The sequence below is a fragment of the Sturnira hondurensis genome, unplaced genomic scaffold (genome assembly GCF_014824575.4).
Source record: "Sturnira hondurensis isolate 20B ecotype Veracruz unplaced genomic scaffold, ASM1482457v3 Scaffold0014854, whole genome shotgun sequence".
Lineage (NCBI taxonomy): Eukaryota > Metazoa > Chordata > Mammalia > Chiroptera > Phyllostomidae > Sturnira > Sturnira hondurensis.
In genome coordinates, this window is record NW_028087485.1 from 8,274,453 (window position 1) to 8,295,861 (window position 21,409).

The 21,409-nt window shown below is 41.5% G+C and overlaps 1 protein-coding gene across 1 annotated transcript in view; it reads right to left on the minus strand.

The window, feature by feature from the left end:
- Positions 1-21,409, minus strand: part of SORCS3 (sortilin related VPS10 domain containing receptor 3) — a 557,219-nt gene that overhangs the window by 20,397 nt on the left and 515,413 nt on the right. The window contains exons 17-20 of the mRNA XM_037063981.1: positions 18,215-18,328; positions 14,332-14,503; positions 11,793-11,979; positions 4,074-4,207 (exon numbers count right to left, since the gene is read on the minus strand). Of these exons, the coding sequence (XP_036919876.1) occupies positions 4,074-4,207; positions 11,793-11,979; positions 14,332-14,503; positions 18,215-18,328 (607 nt within the window). The remainder of the gene's footprint in view (positions 1-4,073; positions 4,208-11,792; positions 11,980-14,331; positions 14,504-18,214; positions 18,329-21,409) is intronic.

A 21,409-nucleotide genomic window follows, 5' to 3' on the forward strand; every position in this document is an offset into this window, starting at 1 on the left:
TTCAAAAGTATCTCAGTGTCTAAGTATCACTGTCTGTGAATCTGCTTCTACCTTCCTTCATGCATTCCAAAATCCGAGTTTCTACAACAAAATAAAGAGCATTCATTTACATCATTCAAGCCCACCCGTTATCTATCCTCCCACCTTTCATTATATTCTCCAGTTTCCGTTCACGTTTCTGAATCCTCCGTGTTGTTTGAATCAGTCTACATGATCTACACAAACACAATTATGCCCAAAGTCTTAACTTCATAGGCGAATTCCTTTCCTTCCTCTCTGCCTCAATTCTATTGCTCCCTTGATGCCGGATTAGGACAAACTTCACATATAACCCATTCCATAACCAACAAACTCTATGTCCATCACCCTGCAGGCCATAGGCAGCAAACAAGGGCCAAATGCAGCCCTCTACCTTGTTTTATCTGGCCCAGCACCTTGTTTCTACCCAGCGGCAGTGCAAAACTCACTGAACTGTCAAGGAGTAAGTTGCATGTATACAGTCCTAAAGTTACATCTGGCCCTTTAAGGCAACGTGAGGCTGATGTGACCCCTGGTAAAAATGGGTTTGACACCCCTGCTCTAGGCTATTGGACTGGGCTAGTAAGAACACATTCCTAAGTACAGTACCTTATGGTATTGTTGCCTTACAGCATCTATAATACTGTAAGATACTGTTATCTTACAGTATCTTCTTAGATGTGAACCTCATATTCTCAAATAGATTCTATTTCTTGAAGGCAACAATTGGAATCTACTCTGCTTTGTAGTCCTCATGACATGTAACATAAACTACAGGCTCTTGAAGAAGATCCATACAGCTATTGACTCAGTTTCACATCTCACTGTTAAGTCTGCAGGTGTATGAGCCGACGTGTGGATTTCAGGAATGCTTGCTCTTTTCTTTTTACTTCTATACTGCACTTGCTCACCAATCATAATCATTGCATGTGTGTTTATCCTGCCTTCTGAGTGCACTGTCATTTCCTTGAAGGTAGAGGCAATGCTGTGAATGCTCTTTGGTTCCCAAGTGCACCAAGCAGAGGGCTAGACAGAAGGAGTGGGGTATTTATTAATTGATTATTATTGAAAGATAATTTAACTCAACCACCTGAGTAAACCTGTCCAATTCACTTAGTCACAACACGCAAACACACACACACATATACCCACAAAACACTACCTTCCAAGCTAATTAGCCTGTTTTCTCTATACAATGGGATTTCTTCTTTTTCAGTGATTTCTAATGATTGAATAAAATAATATATATTAAGAGATTTATACAAAGCAATATTAGAAATAAAAACTTAAAATTAGTATTAGCTCCTTTTACAGGTCACTTTGCTAGTCAAAGGGATCCAATTAGCTCTAAAATCAGAGGACTCACCATGACACCAAAAACACTCATTCATTTGTGAGCCAAAGATGGCGGTCATGGGATTAAGGATTGGATAGGGTGCTTTGATGTGCCCGTGGCATGGTGCTGCAATGAAGCACTGAAAACATATCTGTTTCAAATGGACTGAATAGTCATTCTTGGAGGTAAGAGGAAAATGCATGGAACCAAGTTAGATTTGTCACCAACATGTAGATGCTATTGATGCAAATGATGAGCATGCACAAGAGCAACTGATATGTTCACATGCTTAGATGTATTTGAAGTCCTTGACATGCCTTTCTTTACTTGATCCTCAAAGCAATATTAGAGTATAGTGACTACTACAATACCTTGGACACTGTAGCGAACTAAACCAGGGCACAGAGAAAAAAGAAGATTTAACTGAAGACATAGAGCCAGGAAGAATCTATATTTGGACTCCACTCCACTATTGTCCTATTTCAAAACCACTCTTGTCTAATGCCTCTCATGTATTATCCTTCTCTTGTTTCTTTGGGAACAACAATCAACGAGTGAGACCCTGCAAATCTTGGTATTTGGGCAGCATTTCATGCTCATGTTTATAGATGGATAATTACTAACCAAAGGAACACCTCATGTCATCATAAATTCTAAAAGCTTTAATGCCCTTCTGTTATTTAAAAATGTCCCTCTCATAACATGGCATAATACAGATGAGCCAGATAGATAAACACTTTTTAGCTTGATGTTCATGGATCACGCATTAGTATTCTCACTTTAGAGAAATGACCACTGAGCCTCCCATCAGGTGATTTGTTCATGCTAACACAGGTAATCATTAGAGAAATTGAATTTGGACTCTCCAATCCCTTTATCTGCTTTTCTGGTTATTTATCAAATATTTATCAGACACTGTCTCATTTTTCAGTTCTTAGAAGCAGCACTTGAAGAAAAACATGGTGTGCTGTGGAGAAACACCATGTGGTAGGCTCCTTGCAGGCTGCTGAGTAAAACCTTGTGTTGATGACCAAGGACTGCCCGCCTTACACACATTAGTTTCCCAGTAAAAGTCACCAGCAAATGAGCAGTAACAGAAAATAATTCCCTGGCTAGCAGCCAAAGCCTCACATTATCAGAAGAGAAATGAACTTAAATTTCTTCTCCTCACTTTCTTTCCCCAAATGATATTTTTTCCTTCGCCATGTATGTCTGTTGAATTTTGAAGGAAGATCTGAGGCTCTATAACCTCTAGGAGGCAGAGTGATGCAGCTAAAGCAACCTGGGGCTAAAGGAGAGGGCAGTACCTTGTAGGAGGGAGCTTGGAGACTAGGGTTTTACAATTAATCAGCTGTTTCACCCTGGGGTGCTCATCTCAAACAGGGAGCTCTACTTCTTTAGTGTACTAAGTGGGGATCTTATTAATTAACCTCATGCCCATTGCCTGGTAATAATCTCAGAAATGCCCATCAGGAGCCTCCTCTACGAAATAAATCTGAAAGTATATAGCATGGATAATGCAAAGAGAAGAAGGGCTCTTGGTCCATGAATCTAGTTCCGTTTTTTGTCAATCCATCCTAACTTCCACTTTTTAGGACAAAATGAAAAGCATCCATTTATTGAGTACCTAGTGTGTAGCAGGGAGATACATATTCCCTTACTTAGTTTGCGTGACCATCAAGATGACATAGATATTATTATTTCCAGTGTGCAGTTGAGTGAGTTAATTTTGAAGTCAAATATCTTGACCAAGCTCACTTGGCCAGCACATGGCAGTGCTGGACTCTGACCCGTTTCGCTCTGACTCCTTTCATGCAGAGACTGAAGTTCTCCTATCATCTTGAAATAAGCAAACAAAAGCATTGCTCCATCCATGTTTCAAAAGAATTACTACAGCAGCAATTAAATATGAGTTACCCCTTTTAGATATTCAGCATTTCCAAGTCTCATATGATAGCTTTCTTAAATTATTTTAAAAAATAAAGCTAGAGACTGAAGGTGAGCAATACCAATCACATCAAAAATGGCCAAGGAAAATGCAAAGACTGTAACATGAACAGAGAAGAACATTAAGCCACTAGATTGAGGGACCCTCAGTCCAACTGCCCCAGATTCTGTTATACAAGTGTGGCTATTTTTGACACAAGAGTCCTTCCCATGAGTGGCTGGGAGCAGGGAGCATCTGCAAAGTGTAGAGTCTGGCCCCTATAGCACCTTTTGGTGTGACTTGGCAACATTAGTACCATGTCTAAGATCCCTGGCCTTCAGAGAATACTGGTAGGTCTTGATAAAGATTCTTTACATGCACTGTCTCACTTGCTCCTCATGGCCTTACATTTAAATATCTAATGCATATTTTGTAAATGGGGTTACTTAATCTCAGAAATGCTATGTGATTTCCTTGATACTATATAGCTAGCAAAACTCCAGGATTAAAACAAGATGGAGCAAAGAAGTTTTAGAAATATTGATCACAGGAGAAAGAACAACCGAATTAGTACAGTTTCTCAAAGTACTCTTACTTCCTTAGGGTTATTTGAACTTTCCCTATAATAATAATGAACTAGGGAGTTATGTTGTATTCTGTTATGTGGACTCATAGCTTCATTAAGTACATCCTTTTGCCTACATCCCCAGCATTCCCGATGTTAACACAGAAGCTGGAGCCCAGAAGTGTTCAGTATAGCTCTAATCAGACACCAGGCAGAAAGGGCCGAACCTTCGTGCTATTGCCGAACCACCAGAAGTAGGTAAGAGTCCCCAGTTGACTGGGCCACACGACTGCACTGATGTTGATCTCCTTATTTCTTATGGCGACAAATGGAACTCGGAGATGAACATGCTCCACGGGACCTAAAGGAGCAAGGAAAACAACGTCAGTGTTTAAATTCCTAGAATAAACTATCACGATTCCAGGTTCTTAGTCTTAATTAGCCATTATTACCACCATCTATAAGAAAACAAGGATGACAAACTCATATATGCTCAGAGGTACATGTGCCAATGTATGTGTGTGTGTTCTTGAAATGAAACACCACCTATATTAGGGAAATAAAATCAGGCTTCAGATTTTTTCTGAGTGACATTTGAACTTAATGTACCCATATATCTGAACACACTGACAGTAACTAGAGGGGAGGAGGGAGGAGGATAATGGGGGAAAGAAGGGCAAGGGTCAAGTCAAGGAACACGTATGACAGACCCACAGACAAAGTCAATGGGGTGGGGGAGATTGACTGTGGGAGGAAAGCTGTGGGTAGAGCAGGGGAGAAAATAGGGACAACTATAACCAAACAACAATAAATAAGTAAGTAAGTAAGTAAGTAACATCTGATAAGTCAAACCACAAATGCTTATGAAACTCCAGTCCAAGGACAAGGCTAGTTTACAACAATGAGCCAATAAACGGGAAGAAAAACAGCACTCGCTTTCATTTCTGAGGATTAGTCTGTTTAGTGGTTCAGGGTCAATGCACTGCATGCGGGCTCTCCCATTGTCCTCGATGGTGAATGTGTCCCATCCTCTCCAACCACCAGCCACTGGGCCTGCAGTTGGCAGCACTTGGTGGGTGTCATTCAGAAGCAGGCGAGCTGTTTTACAACAAAGAAAAACCCCATTTCCTTAAACTGAAGGAGAAACAAACACCAGGCTTCCAAATAATAAAACAGATGTTTTCAAACAGTTGACCAAACATTTCCTTCCCTCCCCCAGGCCAGAAAACTGAGATAAGCAATATCAGGTTCTAAGGTAAGAGAACACACAGGAACGCATTCTGTGGGTGATACATGAGGATTTTAATTAAATTCATTTCTAAAATAAAATGAGAGAGGAAAATGCTAATGGAAAGTGTTAATATCTGTGTTGTACTTGTGGGGTAGATATGTTATTATTTAACTGTCTTTGGGATTTTCTCCTCCGCCTCTGTCCCTTCTTTCCTTTTCCCTTCACCGTTCCTTCCTTCTTGACTTTCATACTTCCTTAATTTTTGCTCTATACTTTCTTCTTTCCCTTCCTATTTTTCCTACTTAATCAAATCCAATCAAAATGTGCTAATTACCCCTTCACACTAACTGCACATTCCCCTGGTTTCCACTGCTATACTCTGATTAGTGAAAGTGACTAAAAGTCACAACTGCAGGAAGGCCATCTCTTCAGTCTGGGGGTCTTCAGTATTTCCCGTGGGTGGGACAGTTTTCAGGCCACCCAGCCTTCGCTATTTGCATCTTTGATCATTTTGGAGACAGCCCAGTTTAAATTGAAGAAATGACATGAAAACAGATAGGTACTTCTCATTTCTGCTCTGGTTCAAATTAACTATTGATCATTTCCTCTATCTTATAGGGCCTTGACCTTATATAGACCGTTACCTTGGCCTAAAAATAAGGGGCAAACTTGCTCTGCCTTCCTGATGGCAATAAGAACATATGAAAGTAATATGTGGCTGTTAAGAGTACCGCAGAGTTAACTATTCCTATGCCCATCATCACAACCAAGCATCACTGTTTTTTTGTATCTTTGGGTAGGATTCCCTCCAAGGACAGTGAGCAATATCCTGGATCCCACTGGACCTATTCTGTGTTGTGGGTAAATTTACATCAGGGGAGAAGGTATTAGGACATGAACTGATGTTGGATGATAAGACCAGCCAGCTCTGCTTGCCACTGTCCAGACTGAACAGTCAACCGGTCTTCAAGAATCTGTGTCTACGCCCTGAAAATACTCTTTGCCTACAGCTCTCTGACCTGACTTCAGATACACAGCATGTCAAGATTTCCTCCAGCAAAGAACTTGAAACTTGTCATATCAGAGGCTTAATCATTATCAATAAGAAAGTCTTCAATCAATTCTGTGGGGTTCCATTGTTGGCGAGAATAAAAAACATAAGGCGTGAGAAAACACTGGCTACTTTCCCTGCCTTATGGACTCATTTCTGGGAGTTCGCCTAATGTATCTCTCTTTGTGGGTTGTTTTGTGCTTTACTGGTCAGTGGGGAAGAGAATGAGGGAGTGGGAAGGAGTCTATGGCCAGCCCGTGTCCAAGCAGGGACATGAGAGACCTGCATCTTACATCACCACCTTGGTCTTTTTCCGTGCTCAGACGCAGGTCCCTCACTCTTCCCCCTTTGCCCTCACAGTCAGTGCTCCTGCTGTCGAGGGAAAGTGGCCTGGAGCCCGTTCCCCTGGCCAGCTCATGGGAATCCCGGACTCATCCACAGTTAAGGAATGAGGCCACTGTGGCTTGTAGCCTTATAAATTCTTGTCAGCCTGCTGTCACTCATGGGCCAGGGCTTACATTGGCAGGTATGTTGATGCCCATGAAGATAAAAGGAGACCTCTTTCTCCCTAAACTCATAGAAACACAAAAGGGATGGGACTTCCATGAATTGGGACTTATCACATTTGGCCACATTTATTCCAGCATCGGGACAAGCATGTTTGGGTAAATATAACCTCAAGTAACAACAGGTAGTAGTTGTTTAGCACAAAGAGCTTGAGACAGAAGCTTCAAGCTTCCACCTAGATAGGGACAGACCATGGATCAAGGAGAAGAGAGCTGAAGGGACTCAGGATCGAGCATGGCAAATACTTAATACCTTCACTGTCAAATAGTGCTCTTTCTGATAAAAATCTAATAATCTGTGTGAGAACGGTTATTATGGGCAGCTAACAACTACTTTTGTTAGCTAATGGCCCAAGGTGAGGCCAAGAGCAGTTTGCACTCTAATAACTGTCTGGTAAGTGCAGTCATGATTGATTGAGAGGGAATTATGAGCATGGTAAAAGTTTCAAGGAACATTTCCTCCTCCATGCACAAAGCCCACAGTTTAAACCTGTTCCTTGGTATTGTGTTTTTTTGCCACTAAGACACACGAGTCTTTGTGTCCTGCAGACAAGGACTATTCTTACTACAGTTAGGAACAGGGGCAGGTCCTTGGAATAAAGAAAAATAATCTTTTTTCTTTGTCTTCATGTTTAAATGGCACAGAAGTGTCAGGAAGAAAGTTAACAGGAAGTACTTAGTACAGCTGACCCTTGAACAATGTGAGTTTGAACTAAGGGTGTCCATTTAAAATATTCTTTTATTGAATTTATTGAGGTGATGTTGGTTAATGAAATTATGCAGGTTTCATGTGCACAATTTTCTTTTAAATATTTTATTTATTTAATTTTAGAGAGAGGAGAAGGGAGGGAGAAACAGAGGAAGAGAAACACCAATGTGTGGTTGCCTCTTCCATGCCCCCTACTGGGGACCTAGCTGGTGACCCAGGCATGTGCCCTGACTGGGAATCAGACCAGTGACACTCTGGTTTGCAGGCCAGCACTCAATCCACTGAGCCACACCAGCCAGGGCATAAGTGTACAATTTTATTATACATTATCTGTATATGGTGTTGTGTGTTCACCAAGTCAAGTCTCCTTTTATCACCATATATGCCCCCTTTTACCCTCTTCTACTCCTCCCCCCCCCACCTTCCTTTCCCTCTGGTAATCACCATACTGTTATCTATGGTTTTTTTTCTTTGCTTAATCCCTTTACCTTTTTCACCCAGTCCCCCCCAATTCCCTCCCCTCTGATAGCTGTCAGTCTGTTTTCTTTATTTATGAGTCTTGAAAAAAGAAATTGAAGAGGATACAAATAAGTGAAGGCATATACCATGTTCATGGACTTGAAGATTTAACATCATTAAAATGCCCATACTACTGAAAGCAATCTATAGATTCAATGTCATTCCTATTAATATACCAATGGTGTACTTCACAAAACTAAAGCAAATATTTTAAAAATTTATAAGGAACAACAAAAGACACTGAATAGCCACGCAATCTTGGGAAAGAAGAACAGACCTGGAGGACTCACACTACCTGATAGCAAACTATGAGGGGGGGACTCCCAAAAACACCCTATAATTTATTTATACAAAAATGTGTATTTATTCTTACACATTTAATCTTTAGTCACCTTCAACATACTCACAATTGGATATAATACACTTACAGAGATTTTTTTCCCACTGCTCAAAACAGTTTTTGAACTCGTTGATTTTGATGCCTTTTAGTGTTTCTGCCATTTTTTGGTTTTATCACTTCTATATTGGCAAAATGTTTCCTTTTTAGAATGTTTCTCATCCAGAGAATAAAAAAAAATGTTGCTCAGGGTGGGATTGGGTGAATAGGGAGGGTGGGGCATGGGGGTTATGCTGTTTTTGGTCAAAAACTGCTGAACACTCAGTGTGGTATGGGCAGGCACATTTACAAATCACCATCATGAAATGGACAGATGTGCTGAAAGAGTCTTTAAAAAATTTACTGAAGCTGAACACAGCCTCTCACAATGATGTCAACTGGTACTGAGATACAGATGGGTTCCTAGAACACTCACCTAGTGGGGGAAGCCTGTATTTAGGGGCCTGCCCTCCAGAAGATAATTCTGTTTTGTTTTTTGTTGTTGTTTTTTTTTGGTCGTCCCTCTAAAAGGCCATAGTAATCAAAACAGCATGGTACTGGCACAAAAACATAGAAGAATGAAACAATATAGAATATGGAAATAAACACATGCCTTTATGGTCAATTAATACTTGACAAAGGAGGCAAGTACATACAGTGGGATAAAGATAGTCTATTCAATAAACAGTGTTGGGAAAATTGAACGTGTACAAGAAAAAAGAAACTAGACTACCTTCTTACAGCTCGCACAAAAATAAACTCAAAATGGGCTGAAGACTTAAATGTACAGTTCCACTTATACATGGATATTTTAATAAACATATACATACTGAAAATGTATTTTTCTCCCTCATGATTTTAATAATATTATCATTTCTATTACTTTTTATTGTGAAGATACAATAAATAATACCTATAATATACAAAATATGTGTTAATCAACTGTTCATATTATCAGTAAGCATCTGGTCAACATTTAGTTGATCAACATTAATAGTTGATTAACTATTAGTAGTTGAGATTTGGGGGAGTCAAAACTTACACATGGATTTTTGACCCCATAGTGGGGCAGCCACCCTAACATCTGTGCTGTTCAAGAGTCAACTCTAGTTACTATCACAGGTAACACTCACCACAGGCCAAGCTGGGCACTAGGTTGTGTTTTACACACTTCAGAAAAATGTTAAGACCTGAAATTGCCATTCGTTGAAAGATCTGTAACAGTAGCCCTGGACTAACATCTGGGAGCTTGGACTTGAGAGTGTTTCCAGCGAACAGTTAACTAGTAAGAATAGTTCATTTTGACTAAACTGTTTTGCCAACAGTACGGTTTACTCTGAACACCTGCTTTCCTCTGGGAGTCTGGACTTTTGGGATATGCTTGGCAAAGGATGCCTACTTGATCAGAACCCAATAGAAATCATGGACACTAAGTTGTCTGGTAGACAGCCCTTTACACATGTCACTGCAACTCATCGCTAGAGGAAATAAGCATGCCCTGCATGACCCCATGGGGAGAGGACTCTTGGAAGCTTGTGCCCGGTTTCCTCCCGACTTTGCCCTGTGAACCTTCTCCCTGAGATGATCTTGATTTGTCTCCTTTCACTGTAATAAATCACAGTCATGAGTACAACTATAGGCTGAGTTCTGTGAGTCTTTCTAGGAAATTGGCAAACCTGGGGGTGATCTGGGGGATCCCTGACAGACACACACAATCCAATTGGTTCTTAAAGCCTCCCTATAATCTAAATATTAAAGACGAGGAACCAGAGATTTGTAAAGACTAAGGAAGTTGACCAACATTAGACATTTAACAACAGGATATAATAAAAATTCAAATGTAGATCTCTCTTGCTTTGAACCCTGGGCTCATGAATACCCTACACACCACCCATCTGGGTTTTCTAACTTGGTGTTTCTCACACAGAATGATTACTGCTGGTGCAGTGTCATTATCACCACTCGGGCCATTGATGGCCCATTTCTAGCAGGACCTCCCTATACTCCCCTAGGATATAAACTCTGCAAGGGCAGGGCCACGTCTGTATTGGTGCCTCCCCAGGTTCTAGCAGAGTGCTTGTACATATTAAGAAATCAATAAATATTGGTTGAATGAATTAGTGAATGACTGGATGTTTTATTTGTGTTTCCTCTTCATTGTTATAAGAACACTGTGAAGTAAGTACCAGCTAGAATTAAGGCATTTTAAAATTAAAGGTCAGAAGACTATAAGATGAAGCACTTTATCTCATGTCCACATTGCCTGATCTCTTTAAGAGTATAACTGAGATATAATCTAGGTCTCTTCCCATGCACTTCCCCTATTACTGTTGGTCCCTTTTCTATTAATGTGATTAGAATGCTTAGACACTAGCTAGCTTACTCTGTGCCAGGGACCTCTTAAGTGTGGGTTATTTATATATTGAAGTTTACATCATCACTGAGTTGTTAATAGGAAAGTGTTCCTCGTATTCATTTAGACTCTTCTAAAATATGGCATTTTTAACACATGTAGCACATTTCTCCAAGAACACCATGGGGTGTATAAATACGAACATAGAAGTCCTTTGACCTGTGGAGGTCACTGATAGAGATTAAGGAAACCAAGACCAGCTCCCACAATATTTCCTTGATCCAACATTCTAGAATCATAATATTTAAGTTTCAGTTTATATGAGCCAAGTCCCTGCATAGCAAATACACGAAATGCATCCAGCACAAATAAAACATTCAGAACTTCAGCTGTTGTGTTGGTCTGTGCCAAGCAAGAGCCAACAGCCGCGAAATCACATTCTAGAACAGCAGACGCATTTGGGAGAGGCCTTAAAACCGTTTGCAACAGAAACGAAATCGCAGTACCCTTAGATGTAAGAATGAAGGTCTTTTGTGTGTTCAGTTCTACATTTAAAACATCTAAACATCCGTTTCTTTCATTGTTCTTTGGCTCTTTCAACACAGATAACAAAGGGAAGGGACTTTCCCCTCAGTGTGGGTCTGCATGTGCGCACTTCCATCAGAACACGGTGGACCGGCCCTGGCTGGTGTAGCTCAGTGGATTGAGCACAGGCCTGCGAACCAGAGGATCGCAGTTTGATTCCCAGTCAGGGCACATGCCTGGGTTGCAGGCCAGTTCCCTGCAGGCCAATTCCCAGCAAGGGGAAGCACAAAGGGCAACCATACATTGATGTTTCTCTCCCTCTCTCCTTCCCCTCTAAAGATAAATAAATAAATAAAAAATAAAATCTTAAAAAAAAAATAAAAAGAACACGGTGGGCCGGAAAAGGAAGCAGTTGGTAATATGTTATCCACACTTGTGAGATAATCTACTTCAGTGTTGGGAAACAGAACATCGATGAGCGCAGGTCTCGATGTTTGGACTTGGGCCATCCTTTAGCATAGTAGTCACACCAAACCCCATCCCAGCTCTGAATCCCCGGGGGAGTTGTCCAGTTGTTGGGAGAACAGTAAGAAAGAGGAAGGCTCGTGCTACTTACAAACCACGTGCAGGAAGAGGACAGCCGTGTCTGAGCCCAGGTTGTTCTCAGCATAAGCCGTCACCTGGAAGATGCCTGCACTCTTGTACACGTGCCTGATGCCATCCTCAATGGGGCTGAAGTTCGCATAGGACACTGCAATCCCGTCCCCAAAGTCGAGCTGGATGTTTGTCCTTTGGAGATCACCCTGAGGAGGAAACAGCAGTTGGCCTGGGTCCAGTCTTGTGGTCCAGCCTGACCCCCACCTAATGCTTCAACCTGGGTCTTTACCATCACCCGCTGAAAACCTTAAGTCACTCCCAGGGGGCTGAAACACCCTCAGGCTCCCAGATGATACCACAATCTACAGACTCCCAGATGATACCCACTGGGCACTGTGGACCTATTGTCTTTGTATGCCCAAGCGCAGGCATGCTGGGTCAGTGTGACACTGGCAAAAATGGATAAGCTAGAGACTATGAAACTCTGAAGAGGGGGAGCCAAGGGCTTCTCTGGCGCCCTCACATGTGGTTTAATCATTCCTCTGCTGTGACACAATGACAATAACAATAATAGTAGTAGCAGCAAACCCAGTTTCTTTTCAGTTCCAAGCATTTAATTTTCCCACAACTCCATAATGTAGAAAGTATTATTGTCCCCATTTTGCAAATAGGGACAAAAATGAAGTAATTAGACCAAAGTCTTGCAGCTAATCGACGGAGAGCCAAGCTTTGAACTCCGGCAGTCCAATTTCAATGCTAATGTCCTTAACTACAATACTATAATCACAATTTTTCTCATTTTTTATTGTTGATTATTATGTTCCAAGCATTATGCTAATAATACCACCTTCAAAATAACTCTATGAGGATAAAATGATTATTCCCATTCTGCAGATAAACACTGCATACCAGCTAAGGTTACGTCTGTGCTCTGCTGACCTTGGACTTCCCTAAACCTACCTAAGCCCTGTCTTCCCTGAAAAATTTTCTGAACCTCCCAGCTAACAGATGTCTCTGCCTCTTAAAAGGCCAAGAGAATCCTGGGTGCTGTCTGGTAGTGTGATACCCATTGTTTCGACGAGTGCCTCTCACCACTCCAAGCCGAGGCTCAGCTTCTTAAGGGCCAATGTTAAACCCCATCCTTCCTTGCCGCTCCCTCTGCCCATACTGGACCAACGCCCTGTGTAAATGCAACTGAACCTGACCACAAAGCAAAGATATCAGATGCAAAAGAAGAATCAGATCTCTGTTTAAACACAATGAAAGAGAAATGCATCGTTTTGGAATTAGGAGCCAACCCTTCTGCCCAGTGAATGTGCATCCATCATACTTTTGCTCTCTGTCTGTTCCCCTACAGCAACCTAGATGTGAGTAAAATATTTGATAGGTCCTCCCCTGCCCCACATGCAATGTCAACTACCTTTGAGTTTATGAATATAAATTAAAGTGGAAATGAACTGGAGGCAATTCAAATGGGTAAGACTGTGACTCTTCATATCCATTCAAGAGAAGGTTGTTACAGCTCTGGTCTGGGAAACTCCCCAGTGAAGATGAGATAATGACCTCCTTTGAACCTTAAAGTTTTGTTTGTTTGTTTTTAATCCAAGTGCCTAGAGGGTGAAAGCTGAAGTCTCTGCCAGCTCAGGATAAGGAACCTTCACCATCCTCTCCAGTGTGAGTCTGCCTTAAAGGTTTCTGAAGTATTTACACTTAGGAACAAAAGAAAAAGGGGGGAAAAAAAACAACCCTCCTGACCCGTTTTGGCCTCTTTCCAAGATCTCAAGAGCACAGAGCAATTTGCATATAAATTTAGAGGGTTTTGTAAATCAGGCAAGCTTTCTTGCCCCACAATCTCAGCAAGGAGTGCCTAAAAACTGACCTGGTTTGGGAAGAGACGGAAACAGCTCATTTAGGGAGCCAGAAGCAACCAGCAGAGCTATTTCTACCCTGGAATGAATGAATGCAGCCTGCTTACTGCCCAGAGTGCAGAAGACACTAAAAAATGAACTAATGGAGCAACCAGCTGATGGAAAAGCAACTAATAAGACATTCTTCATAACGTCAGTTGAAAGGATTTTAATAATCCACCCCCACCCTCACACACATACTGTGAAGACCTTTGCCTTGCAGGCTTTTTTTATTACAGGGTGGTAAGAGTTAGAATAAAGCAAAAGAATTTCTGAAAGGCAACAGATAAAATTTGAATTTCCGTCTTCTGGCAAAGTTTACAGTATGTGGTCTTATGGTGATAAACATTCTTTCAACGGAGTTGAGCCTAGGGGGGAGCCTCAAAGAGTGCATCCCGATCTGTTCTGCCCAGAGACAGCTGGCCCGACTGCAGCCTGCGTCTGCATTGTGGGATTGAGTGGAAGGAGGTCTCTAAACAGCCCAAGCCCTCCTCATTCCTTCTGTCTTCTCCCAGAGGGCTCAGCTTTCACCATTGACTCTCATGCAGACACCTGAATACAGGACTTTTTTCCCCTTCCATCTTAGAGAACAGAGAATGGTCTGCTTGTGAGTTCTGACCCCCCCCCCCCCCAGTTCCAGGCTGCACCTACCTCCTCCATGAGGATGATGAAGGTTGCATTGTGCCCCTGCTCTGCCACTAGGCGTCCATCCGTTGTCACCACGTGGAGGCCCCGAGGGGCTTTTCCCGGGCACAGCTGGGCCTTGGCGGTGTACTTCTCTCTCAGCCCGTCTGTGCAGTTGTTGGACACAATCCGTCGGTACCTAGGGAGTATTGACAATTGTCAGGGGTGCGATTTGTCTGGTTTGTGTTGCGTGCGTCTGTTAGAAAGAGTGCAAGAGAGCAAGGCAGACATTTTGCACAGTGCTTCTAAAAACGGAGTCACAAAGAAGACAGCCATTTAGGAAGCTAGACAAATGCTGAGGACGCACTATCCCTCCATCTCAGGAAGGGTAGCTCTTTAAACATCATTATTGATCCTACCTGGTGAGCCACAGATCAGATCAGTGTCTAAACCAGCCAAGAAAAATCAATGTCTGACTCGCACAGAAGACAGCAGGAGGCAGACACACTGGACGATGCGAGCAAGAAGAGCAGGTGCTTCTCTCTGTGAGTGAGAGACTTGTTTCTAGTGCCCCGAGGCCAAACCCTGCTTTTTCTGCACCAGGAAGCAGCTAGGAGATGAGATTTCTAACTCTGATTAATCAGGAAGCCTCTCCCTGTCTTCCCTCCACCCCCAATACATCATCCTATACCTTAATAACTAACAGTCCTTACTCTGGACCACTGGGATATTTTACAGAATATTTTCTCCCTTTTATTAATATTTCATTTCTTACCACAACCACAGATTAGAAGCATACGTTTGAAACTCATAGTCAACCCAGCTGAGGTGCAATTATCTCGGATAGGAAGTGAGCATGAGAAAACCTTCTAGGGCAAGGACACGTTTGTGCACAGTGATGCCATGTCAATGCGTTTGACACTGACACCAGCACGTGATGTCACGCCAAGAGCTTGGCCACAGCCCTGCTCTGCATTACAGACCTCTCTCCAGGCATATTGCTGTCTGTAAGGTTGCATAAAATCAACATTCTGGTTAAATCAGATACGAAAAACGCACCACCACTATCATCATTAGCATCATATTTTTTCTTTCCCTCTGTGTATCAGGAGTAATTAACCAATCTATCCATGTTGCCTTCCTCTGGTGGTCTTAAAAGCAAAGGAAACCAAATTCTTTATGGGTAATATTGACCCTCCTCTATACAGGATATTTCTCTTGAAATCTCATGAAGATGTCAGGCTAATGTTGTACGTAGTTATTGGCTGAGATGCAATTACAATACATCCTCTTGTAAATGTACATTGTCTTAAATTGCCAACTGTGTGCTCTTGAGTACAACTAGCCACTTTCTACCTATGGCTCTTGAGCGCTTGCAGTGCAGTCAGTGTTGCATGTTAAAATGAGATGCAATGGTATAGGGGGTTAAATAAAGTGCATGACTAAAATTAATTTCACATTTTTATTTTTTTTTACTGTGGCTACTGAAAAAATTAAATTACTCATATGGCCTATATTATAGTTCTTCTGACCAGTTTTAGTCTACATAATCAATCTTTTATAATCAGTTTATACTTTATTGTTAACCTTTCATCATTCATAAGATATTTAGCTTTTACATATGATCGAAATTTGGGTGGGTAACATATCCTAGTGCAAACTGAAATGTACTTTCCTTTTTCAGCCTCGCCTGCCCAGCTGGCAGTTTGAAGTTAATGCTGTGAGTAAAATGAATAGTTCATGTCCTTGATTTATTTGGTTGGCTATGTAGGATTTTACTAGATTTAAATGACTTAAAATGGGGTCCAACTACACATGTTACATAATCATATGATACATCTTAATGCAATTATCTTCCAGTTACACCCCAGGTGTGGTCCGGCTGGAAATTGGGGGGCCTGGCTGAGCACTCGTGCCCATTATGCTCCTCTTCCTCAAACTTCACAGCACTTTGGATTCTGACGGCACATCTCTCTAAGTTCATGCTGCTGGATCTGTATTTTGAGTGGCTTAAACCCTTAAACCAGACACCTACAATAAAATAATATCAAAAGTGCTTAAACCCCAACTCAGACCTCAGGAATAGTCCCCTAAGAACTAGACATTTGGCTAAAAAAATTCGTTTTTCAGAGTGTCTCAGTCTCCTCAACACGTCTCTTCTACCGTGTGTTTTAGATTTTTCCTCTCCAGATACCAGTTGGGTAGAGAGTACCCGCCACTATTTTACCACCAGGTAAGGCAAAAGCATGGAGGGGGAGTAACTCGTGTGAGACGGCAGCAGGTCTGTTGAAAGAGGTGAGACTGGAGTCCCGAGCACCTTTGTCCCTGGCTACTTGAAGGGTATCCTGGAACTCACGGGAACATTTCTTAGAAACAACGAACCTCAGTGCCACTTAGATCTCCCAAATCAGAAGGTGCACTTGAACAAGATCCCCAGGTCATTCCAATGCCATTAACACTTGAAAAGTGCAGCCTTAGACCAGCCAGTCCCTTTCTAAACCTCTGCTAAGCCATGGAGTTGGCCAAGGAAAGGGCACAGCAACAAATCTCCAAGGAAATTTCTTTCCAAGCATCTGAGTGAGAAACTAACAAGGGAACAAGCAGAGAATCACACACATAATTTGACAATTACAGAAAGTATGCCTTGACTTTCTTACTCTAGGAGTTCCTAGAATAGGGCTTTTACATTTTCATTCTGAGTTTCAGCATTGGTCTGTGAGAGCTTCATTCAGTTCAACCATCATTAGAGAGCATTGCAGTATATGCACACCCCTTACATTACTTTATTTTCCTCAGGCCCAAGAAATAAGGTGGGACCTCTTTCCAGGGGAGCAGTCCTGATCAAAACCATAGCTACAGTCTGTCAAATGGCAAAAGGTATAGAAATTTGGTAACAGAACTCTCTTCTGACGTTCCCAAAAAGCTATTGTCAGCAAGAGAACTCCTCAGCCTTCCTCAGAAACCACATGAGCAACTCTACATTCCACCTGCTTCAATAGCGATGCTGCCTTTAATCACAGCTCAGAGGAACACAAAACCAGCGAGTGCAGTTCCTTCGGTTGTGTTACTTACCCAGTGCTGTTAAGGTAGCTTTGACCCAGGCTGCAGTCCTTTGATGGGGATGCTGGATTGTACCAGAAAGCTGGGACACACTGGCTCTCTCCATGTCTCTCATAGCCATAGTCACTGTCGGGAAAATGAATATTGCATAGGGGCATAGATGTTAAAACACCCAGATGCACACACAAGCAGAAACACATCCCTATACGCTCAGTGAGGGCAAATATTCAGACTTGGAGAACAGATTTTTAGACTTAGAAACAATCCTAAGTCATATGGAGTCCAGCGTATAGAGAAAAAAAACTGGATTATTACATGGAGATTCTAGGTTTGAAAAGTATGGATGTATTTTATACATAATGTGGTGGGGACATGGGTTTGGGGTAGGTGGGAAGGATGCTATAAGCTTAAAAGCATATTTTGGACCACAATGGAATTGCTGAAACAATTGGAAGTGACAACCAAGAAGATGACTTTAAAGGTTAAGATTTATTTCCATGTTAAGATCCCACATGTGTTCTTCCAAAATTGATTTCACAGACTTTNACCCCTTACATTACTTTATTTTCCTCAGGCCCAAGAAATAAGGTGGGACCTCTTTCCAGGGGAGCAGTCCTGATCAAAACCATAGCTACAGTCTGTCAAATGGCAAAAGGTATAGAAATTTGGTAACAGAACTCTCTTCTGACGTTCCCAAAAAGCTATTGTCAGCAAGAGAACTCCTCAGCCTTCCTCAGAAACCACATGAGCAACTCTACATTCCACCTGCTTCAATAGCGATGCTGCCTTTAATCACAGCTCAGAGGAACACAAAACCAGCGAGTGCAGTTCCTTCGGTTGTGTTACTTACCCAGTGCTGTTAAGGTAGCTTTGACCCAGGCTGCAGTCCTTTGATGGGGATGCTGGATTGTACCAGAAAGCTGGGACACACTGGCTCTCTCCATGTCTCTCATAGCCATAGTCACTGTCGGGAAAATGAATATTGCATAGGGGCATAGATGTTAAAACACCCAGATGCACACACAAACAGAAACACATCCCTATACGCTCAGTGAGGGCAAATATTCAGACTTGGAGAACAGATTTTTTTAGACTTAGAAACAATCCTAAGTCATATGGAGTACAGCGTATAGAGAAAAAAACCAGTGGATTATTACATGGAGATTCTAGGTTTGAAAAGTATGGATGTATTTTATACATAATGTGGTGGGGACATGGGTTTGGGGTAGGTGGGAAGGATGCTATAAGCTTAAAAGCATATTTTGGACCACAATGGAATTGCCGAAACAATTGGAAGTGACAACCAAGAAGATGACTTTAAAGGTTAAGATTTATTTCCATGTTAAGATCTCACATGTGTTCTTCCAAAATTGATTTCATAGATTTTATTTTTGTTTTTCCTGACACTTCTTTCTCAAGCATTTCACATGTAGCCATCTGCATTCACATATAGCCATTCAAATTTTTCCCAACTGCATATAACATAGGTTCCCTCTTATCCTGGACAACAACAAAAACAAAACCAAACCAAAACAAAACCAGAAAACAAAAAGCAGTAGCTCTTATCCATGATTTCATGAAACACTCACCATAACAAAACTAAGAAATAAAGTCCGGTATGACTCCCTTCTCATTTCTGCCCCATTCCACAATGAGAAAATAACAAACAGGATAGGAGAGGAGGGCCCCATGTGAAATGTTAATATTTCTTTACTTCTTAGAGTTTCATAGGTTCCCAGTTAAGTATTTGTCAGGATATAGAAAGACCAATAAGTTATTATTGCTCTTGTTACCAATTAGAGGTCATCGAGGGTGACTTTGTTTGACAGGAAAACTCCTGCTTTTCGGGTAAGCATCCAAGGGTTTCCTGAAACCCACAGACCGGTTAGAACACTCTGGACATTTGATCCACTGAGTGTTAATAAAATATAAAATATAAACAGCAAGAGAAATCATTCTGTCTGGACCCACTCCTCTTTTCTTTTTCTGCTCCCATATTCTTTGAGCCAAGATTCAATTAAAGTCCAACGAAATTAGAGGCCAATTGTCTATGTGTGTAAGTAGGACAGGGATGAAAGGGAGATAGGAATAGAAGTTCAATGCCACATTTATCACCCAATACAAGACCTGTCCTGCGGAAGAAGCAGGATAATCCCTATCCTTCAGGGATTTTTAGTCTTTTGAAGAGATGGATATGACATGCCTCAAATCCAACAAAAGAAGGGAATAATACAGTATGAAGCTGAACACAGTCTAATACAGTATGAAGCAGTATAGTTAAGAAGTACCAACCGGTTAATGAGATTATATAAATTATCTCCCAATTTGACCCCATCCTTCCTTCTTACGGCCTTTCTCCACACCAAACTCCATCTGAACACTCAGGCCGACTTTCCATCCCTCTCTGTCTTTGTTCCAGATTACCCCCTGGGCTTGAAGCACTCTACCCTTTTCTGTGTGGGCAGTTTCCCACGTATCCTTCTTCTAGGACAGATGAGACCATCCATGATTCCCAGACAAAATTTTCATGGCCATAGTATGTTAGAGACATTGAGGCTATAAGGGACCAGAGACCTCTGTTGGTTTTGTTTGCCAGTGAGTCTGGAACAAACCCTATGACACTGAATAAATATTTACTGAATGAATGGACACTCCAATTACATCTAAAAATGATTGCCCTACATTATGCCACTGCACTTGGTCTGCACGGAGACTGTGGGCCACAGTTGACCTTCCAGTGTGGACCACAGAGAGTACACCACGTGCTCAACAGATGTCTGTGGAGTGAGCCAGTTGTTTCAAATTGCCATGTAGAAAGATGGAATTCACGACCAGCTTTGATATGACCGAGTTTAAATGCAACCGAAAGAAAAGAAGAAAGGGACCTGTCTGTCAAGTAAGTCCTTTGTCACGCCTCCTAATCCAGGACTGGAGAACTCCCAGCCTGAGAACTGATAGGGACTCTGTGTTGTACCAGCTTGTAACAATCCGTGAGAGCCAGTTTATAATTTCAGGGATTTTGCAAGCTATTCAGTGGCTAGTAAACAAAGCCATTATTAAAACTTAAATCATATAAAATTTCAATTGAATAAATTATACTTGAAAAGTCATAAATATTCAAAACACAGAACTTCTTCATTACGTTACATGTTATTGTTCTATAATACATGTTATTGTTATATACATAGTATATACATGTTATTATATACTTTTCTATTATTTATGCTCTTGAGGTTATTTACATCTATGTACCTGCATACAGGGAATGATACTGTGTGATGCTGTGCTATTACACATCTCTTCCCAATTCTGCATTCACTGATGTCATGCTGGTGGCTTGGAATCAACCACGGTGGGAATATTTATAACAATCAGCAAATGCTACTAACCAGGGCTTACTTATTTGCTTGTTCCCAGAAAGCTGGTAGTTAACTATTTACCAGCACACCACTGAATATCTGATTTCTAAGCATTGTTTATCTGTAGCAACATTTAGATTGTGGTGTGTCTACATTACTTCTAGAAAATTGTCCACATGATTTTGTATAAGGTAAATCTGCCGAATGTCTTGCTAACCTTAAGAAACTCAGTCATGTTTGAAGGAAGGGTGGGGTCTCCTAAGCAACTTTGGGAAGGAGAGAAATGCCTTAATGCTCTTTGATGAATGTAACCATTTTTAGCCATTCTGTTCGGCTCTGCTACCTGTTCATCACATAAGTAATTAAAAAGGGGCATCAGGCAGGCTGCTGTGCCCCAAAGAGAAAAAGCACCCCATTAATATTTAATAACATTAATGGAAACATCACTGGCTGCCTCCAAGCTGTGGATTTCTTGATTAACTTCTGCTAAGTGTATATTAAAATCTCTCATACTGTCCAACCTTCCCCCCAGCTCTGGAGTTCGCCTGATTTAGACAAACAAGCAGTTTCAGCTGCTGCTCCAGCTTCCTGGAGAAAGGCATTCTTCTACTGAATTGTGAATTTTAGAGCAAATGTAGCAGAAAGTTTGATTTGCCTCAGGGAAGTACGCTGCCACAGGTTCTGCA